Raw genomic sequence first — 6,085 nt, forward strand, 5'->3', positions numbered from 1 at the left:
GGTAAATTAATTGTTAATTTTATCCGAAGGTTAATGTTATTCGTTGAAACCGCGATACGTTGAAAACCAATTTGTTTGGAAAGGTCGATTTTAAATATCAATAATTTTACTTTCATCGATTCTGTAAAATTATAATTAATATTGAAAATAACTTTTGGAATATATATCTGCAATACGAAGCGATTTAAATGCTTCAATTCTACGAAATTTATTGAAAGAAGATCATTGTAATTTTCGAAATATCGATACGATCGAAGGAGTAAGCCAGTTACAATAACTTTTTAATATACTTAATTTAAAATATTTCACTAATTATTAGAAATATCCAGAAAATAATATATTAATTGTAATAATTTGATTACTTCATATACGTAAAAATTTTCAATATTGAAAATAACATTAAAGAAATTGAAATACGCGATAGACTATCGATATAGTATCGCATTTCCGTGACGTCGCTGAAACAATATGGCCGCAGCCATGGAAGATCCTGGCGGGCTCCGATCGAATTCTGTGAATAATCAACAGTGTTCAACAATGGAGTAACCCTCGTTAATTAATCATATTTGAAACGTTGTAGTGATACAGGAAGGTAACGGACGTACGTTTATAAGTCGTTAATAGTATGGAGTTCCATTCCGAAGACGGGCTAGAGCTGTTATCGAGATTCAGCGTGAAACCGCGGCCGATTAACCTCGACAACGTTCTGTTCTCGAGCGACATCGACAACAGGAGCGTCGTAGAGATCGTCGGGGCTTCGTCCACCGGGAAGACTCTGTTACTATGCCAATTCGTAGCGAAATGTATATTGCCCGCGCATCACAAGGGGATCAGGATCGACGGCTGCGATGCCTGCGCGATACTGATCGACACGCTCGGTCACATACGGATGAGCAAGATAGCCGAATTGATGTCTTCCACGATACGCAGCGCGTATCAGGTAGCCGATGTGGAACCGCCAGCCGAAACGGTAGACCGCATCGTAAACAAGTCCCTAGAAAACTTAACAGTGATCAGCTGTTGCAACAACGATCAGCTCCAGCTGACTCTGCACACGCTCGAAGACGAGTTTCTCAGCAATGAAAGAATCGCTCTGTTAGCTATGGACAATATATTGGCGTACTATTGGCAGGCGAGGAAAGAGGGGAGCATACTCAGTATGGATAACTACGCTAGAGATCTGCTCAGAATCGTTCAGGCTCAAATGTCTCAATTTCACACCGTGACAGTTTACACGCGATGGGACGGACCAGTGCCCAAACACGAGTCGCACGCCAATCTGTTGAAAGGGTCAGGTGTAAATTATAGGCTGCAGCTTAGCAAAAGTACCGTAGTTCGTGAGTTTATGTGTCATTTACAATCCATTGACAATGTAAAACAGATTCGTTATACAATCTCTGATTCTGGTATAAAATGGATTCTTAATAATGCGTAAATAGAAAGCAAAAATTCAATAATTGTTTCAATAATCAATCGACGAGAGAAGAACCTTGTCCACTATGTCTATCGGATTTAACAGTCTCGAACCTGCTATTGTTATTTGACAATTTGAATTGAATAACGATATAATTTCTTTAGTCTCTCTTATTTCTTCTGGCGTTACACCTCCAATGACGTAAATGATAATCCAATTGTTATCGCATGGATGGTGTTTTATTCTTCCTTTAGAGAATAAGCTGTCAAAGGTATATAAATATCAAATAAGTTAGATTTCCTTAAGAATCTCTCTAGATAAATTGAAAAAAAAGTCTTAAAGCATAGTATCGTGGTAAAATAATGTAATATATATTTAAACTTACTTCAGTCCAGCAGAAATAAACGAGGGTGATCTCTGGTGTAAATCGGGAAGTTCAAATCTATCTGGATGGAGCATATCTGTTAATAATTGTTGTAAAATGCCAACACGTCGAACGATCTCTTGAGAACTCGATTTGGACATCAAGGAACTATAAGAAATATAAAAAAGACAGTATATATTCTACTCATATTTGAGCAAATATGAATATTTAAAAACGTGAAACATAAAATATTAGTAGCACAGTGAATCGATTTCAAAGTGAGATAATGAGTGTCTCTGAATGTAAATATTAAAAATATTTTGTAATAATTATGTATACATGTAAATATACATATAGTTTCATACGTATAATTATGTAGAGACGCGCGTTGCTGTGCTATTTCATGTAAGATGGTCATAATATGTTTTGCTATTTTTGCAGACGTTTCCTTTATAGTCTCAGCATCTGTAACACCTAATTTAGATATACATTAGTATTAGAATGTTTTAGACATTATACATTCATTTTTATCTCATTTAATTATTTAGTAAGATCAAATACTATGAATCTTGATAAATTACATTTTTTATGATTTTGTATAAAAAGTTTAATTATAGATAGGACAAAACGGTCTAATATAACTTATATTTTTTATAAAATCATTCATCAAATCAGTGTAAGAATATTTTTTGAGTATATTTATATAATTAAATAAAAGATGGATGTATTAAAAAATAAACTTTCAGAATTTCATAGATAATCAATAATCTTAATCGATTTGTTATTTCTGCATCTTGTAACATATTTTTTACTAACCGAGAAGCGACAAAGACTGTTCGTACATTGACGTCTTCATTGTATTTCCCTTTAATTTTATAATATCCTCAAATACAGCATCAGCAATGGCTTCTTCCAGCTGCTGCTCTTGTTGAAGGGAGAACTGTATTTCAGTTCCAGCTAGTGCATAAATATGCACCAAAAATGCCAATATACTATCTGTATGTAGCTTATGTTTTTCGCGAGTTTTTATTATACTACTTAACTGAAAATATTCGAAAGAGAAAGTGTGACTTTACAAGAAATAGTGATATTGACAGTATACAAGAAACTAAATGTGACAATTACTTGTCCAAGCACGCTCGTAGAGTCACGACTCACAGCTATGTTTTGTAAAACTAGTTTCTCGAAACTAATTAATAGTTCTAATCGGGAAGTTTCTTCTGACGTTAGGGCTTGTATAATTCCCAGTACTACCTGCAGTAAAACAAATAACAATCAGATACATGATTTTTTTAAGTTGCATATATGCTATGAGAAAATTATATGCAATGTCTAGAATTATTTTGGCCAAAAAAGCACATATTAAAAATGTTTCCTTATCAGTATACATACTTGAAGTTTTTTGCTCGATACTGATATAGTATGAAGATCATCTATGTCTTTGAATTTATTTACAAGTTTCTTTAAACTATGCGCGGAAATCCTTGTTGCTGGTTTTGGTTTCAGTTTTTCTCTTAATTTTAAATTTTCTTTTGTTGGAAGTATATCGATGAGCATTTTATTCGTAGTAGCCAATACTTCTTTTTGTGTTTTCGTGATTAATATATTCATTAGAGTTTTGTCGCTGCTTGCCAAGCATCCTGGTACATCGACAAATTTCTTAAAACATAAAAAAAACAATTTTTATGCAATTTTCACGTAATAATGACAATTCTATATAATATTGTTTATAATATGAAATGTATATCATATTACAATATGAGCTACTATACCTGTTGTCCGCAAAACAAAGGATACATATTTATTGCAACGTCGTTGCAGTGATGAGGTAAATGAGGCAAAGTGCACAATATCTTGGCTAGCAACGATTCCGTATTATTACTGGTAGAAGTGCAAAGATCTAACGTTCTGTCGACAAAGATTACGGATACTCCCTTTCCTTTTGCACCAACTAAACTCTAACATATAAGATCAAACATTAAAGCAACATTTTTAAATATTTTTTAGTACTTTTACTTCCTTTTAATTAATCATAATTATTTCTCATAAACAAAATACTTACGTTTCTACGCTCGATAGCCATCGGTAATGTTTCTAATTTTTCAGCGACATATTCGCTAAATTTTCCCATTGAGTAAATGTCTTCTTTCAAATTCAAGTTGGTCAATAGACTGTTAAACAAACTTACAAAATGTTCAACTGCATACTCGGAATTCTTTATCGACCCACTATTTAAGGGTGATAGTAGATCGCTGAAAGGTGGTGTTACAAACAGACCATTGTCAATTAGACTAATGAAAACTGGCCGAAATAGTATTGTCACCGAGCAGTCCTATAAATCAATATATAATGACAAAATTTCAATGACGTATAATGAACTCAATTTAAAGTCCGGCACTTGTATATTAAACGAAAATAAAAAAAGAGACGAACGTTACCTGTAACTGCTGATTAGACTGCATCCAGCTTTTCACGTCTCTCTTTAATTTGGCATAATCCACTCGATCCTCCGGTGACACTGTGTCTTCATAATTCAACACGCTCGAGTGCGCAGCAGTAATAATCGTACAGTGCTCGAATGCATTTTTCTCTAATATCATCTTAACTGTACGTTGATAAAAAGTTAGATTGGTAGAAGTAGAAATGATCACTACCTTTTTGCAGTTCTGCACTTTAATATACTGCAACAAATTGTATAATAAATTAACAATTTTACAATTATATGAGATTTGAGTAGCAAAAATCATGCTTTTATGAATTACATACGCGAAAGTTGTACATGGCCTGTTCGTGAACCGACACTGCACCGGCAGCCTTAAAGAAGGAATATACCTTTCCGCCGGTATACCAATGAAGACATTCCGTTGCCGCATGATCTATATAGACCGCAGATTCATTAACAAAACCAGCAATATCGTGCCAAGTATCAGCAAGAAATTGTTCTAGATCGCCTTCCATTATTAATTAAAAGGACAGCATAAACCTGATGGAAATCATTCTTTTTTCACTTTTATTTTGAAAACGAGTAACGAATTGCAAATTATTGTGTACTTAACATTTAAGTAAAATATAGGTAACAATGTAACAACGTTCAATGAGCCAATATAAACAGTCTCATTGTTTAATGAGACAATGTAAATTCTAGCATAACAATCATTATTTATAAGTCATCCACGTTGAACGTCATAAAGTAGGGTTAAACTTTTTTATATCACAGAGAACATATTAAATTCATGACACTACGTTGATATTTTTTAATTGTGTCATTATAATAAGCTCCAACTTGCCACATGGCTCGACAGCATGTTTAGTATACACATACACTAGACTGCTAACTTGACATCAAATACCAAATGCATTGCTGCGAAAGGTATGACAGCTAGAACTCACACGTGCTCACACGCATGCGTGGTGCAAAGGAGACGCGAGTCCACGCATGAACTCTAATAATGCTAGAACGTGTACTGGCTACTTCTACCCGATTCAGAAAGAGTCAGCATATTGAACCATCTCTGTCGCACAGTCAGAAAGTTTTAGAGCGTTGATAAGTAATTTGAATGGTGACATATAAACAAGTAGATTGAACAGCACGTAATAAACAAAATTGACGTGCGAGACGTGAAATATAACACACAAAATAAAATGCATTAAGTAAAAACAGAAATTATGGTATAATCTTTCAATAATATTTATTTCTCAATGATGCAAGAAAATAAAATCAATAACGTCTGTTGTGCAATTTTTTTTATTGTAATTAGCCAGAGATTGATCAGCCAATCAGATATTTTTATTCTAAATCAGCCAATTTACGTGGTCAATTGAGTCCCACTTGTCAAGGGATCAGCTGTTTTCTATTGCCGAACTGTGGCTGTACTATTTCAGACTTTATCCTTTTTACTCCACACTGGAAGGAAGAAGATAAACTCTGAATTGGAAATCGGCGCGGTGGCCAATCACCTTTCGCTTTTCTGGAACTAGATTATCGGCCTCGCATCCTACGAGAAGTTCTCAGTAGTTTTTGAATAGCTGTGTCATATGTTTTTCATAACTTTTTAATGTAATTAATATTAGATAATTGGTTAAAAAGGATATTTATACTGTAATTTGTTCGCGATTGTTAGTGTATTTGTTTGCAGTTAAATTAATTCGTAATTATAGTATTTTCAATTTTGTCATTGTGACGATCTAATTAACAAGCCGTCTGTTCTTCGAAAAAAGAACAATTAAGTTGTAAGAGAAACTTAGGTTTGTTTCACAACTGAATTATTGTAGTTATTGTAATTCGTATGCGCGCACGTCTGCACATT

The 6,085-nt window shown here is 33.8% G+C and overlaps 2 protein-coding genes across 4 annotated transcripts; one reads left to right on the forward strand and one right to left on the reverse strand.

Annotated features, from left to right (window-relative positions):
* Nucleotides 1-484: 484 nt before the first annotated feature.
* Xrcc2 (X-ray repair cross complementing 2) lies at nucleotides 485-1,969 on the forward strand. Its single transcript, XM_071774446.1, has 2 exons — nucleotides 485-1,685; nucleotides 1,805-1,969. Exon 1 carries the CDS (start codon nucleotides 626-628, stop codon nucleotides 1,433-1,435), a length of 810 nt encoding a protein of 269 aa, XP_071630547.1. The 5' UTR covers nucleotides 485-625; the 3' UTR covers nucleotides 1,436-1,685; nucleotides 1,805-1,969.
* On the reverse strand, nucleotides 1,317-5,198 carry LOC139810684 (sec1 family domain-containing protein 2). Of its 3 annotated transcripts, none has more exons than XM_071774444.1 (11): nucleotides 5,066-5,198; nucleotides 4,545-4,761; nucleotides 4,217-4,459; nucleotides 3,841-4,110; nucleotides 3,551-3,736; nucleotides 3,171-3,437; nucleotides 2,904-3,032; nucleotides 2,595-2,820; nucleotides 2,144-2,252; nucleotides 1,800-1,946; nucleotides 1,317-1,676 (listed from the first exon to the last, which is right to left on the reverse strand). In XM_071774444.1, the coding sequence occupies exons 2-11, from the start codon at nucleotides 4,734-4,736 to the stop codon at nucleotides 1,463-1,465; spliced, it is 1,983 nt and encodes a 660-aa protein (XP_071630545.1). In that variant the 5' UTR covers nucleotides 4,737-4,761; nucleotides 5,066-5,198; the 3' UTR covers nucleotides 1,317-1,462. The 3 variants fall into 3 exon arrangements, with proteins under 3 accessions (XP_071630545.1, XP_071630546.1, XP_071630544.1); XM_071774445.1 differs by having other exon boundaries at nucleotides 5,101-5,171; XM_071774443.1 differs by having other exon boundaries at nucleotides 4,835-5,171.
* Nucleotides 5,199-6,085: the final 887 nt, after the last annotated feature.

Source organism: Temnothorax longispinosus, chromosome 3 (assembly GCF_030848805.1).
Source record: "Temnothorax longispinosus isolate EJ_2023e chromosome 3, Tlon_JGU_v1, whole genome shotgun sequence".
NCBI classification, from domain to species: Eukaryota; Metazoa; Arthropoda; class Insecta; order Hymenoptera; family Formicidae; genus Temnothorax; species Temnothorax longispinosus.

Bases quoted from the DNA above. Each gene is read 5' to 3' on its own strand.
- Xrcc2 (XM_071774446.1), top strand. From the start codon at position 626: ATGGAGTTCCATTCCGAAGACGGGCTAGAGCTGTTATCGAGATTCAGC.
- LOC139810684 (XM_071774444.1), bottom strand. From the start codon at position 4,736: ATGGAAGGCGATCTAGAACAATTTCTTGCTGATACTTGGCACGATATT. The intron at 4,460-4,544 runs GTATGTAATTCA...AATTTGTTGCAG, and splicing joins AGGCCATGTACAACTTTCGC to TATATTAAAGTGCAGAACTG. The intron at 2,821-2,903 runs GTAATTGTCACA...GAATATTTTCAG, and splicing joins CTACGAGCGTGCTTGGACAA to TTAAGTAGTATAATAAAAAC.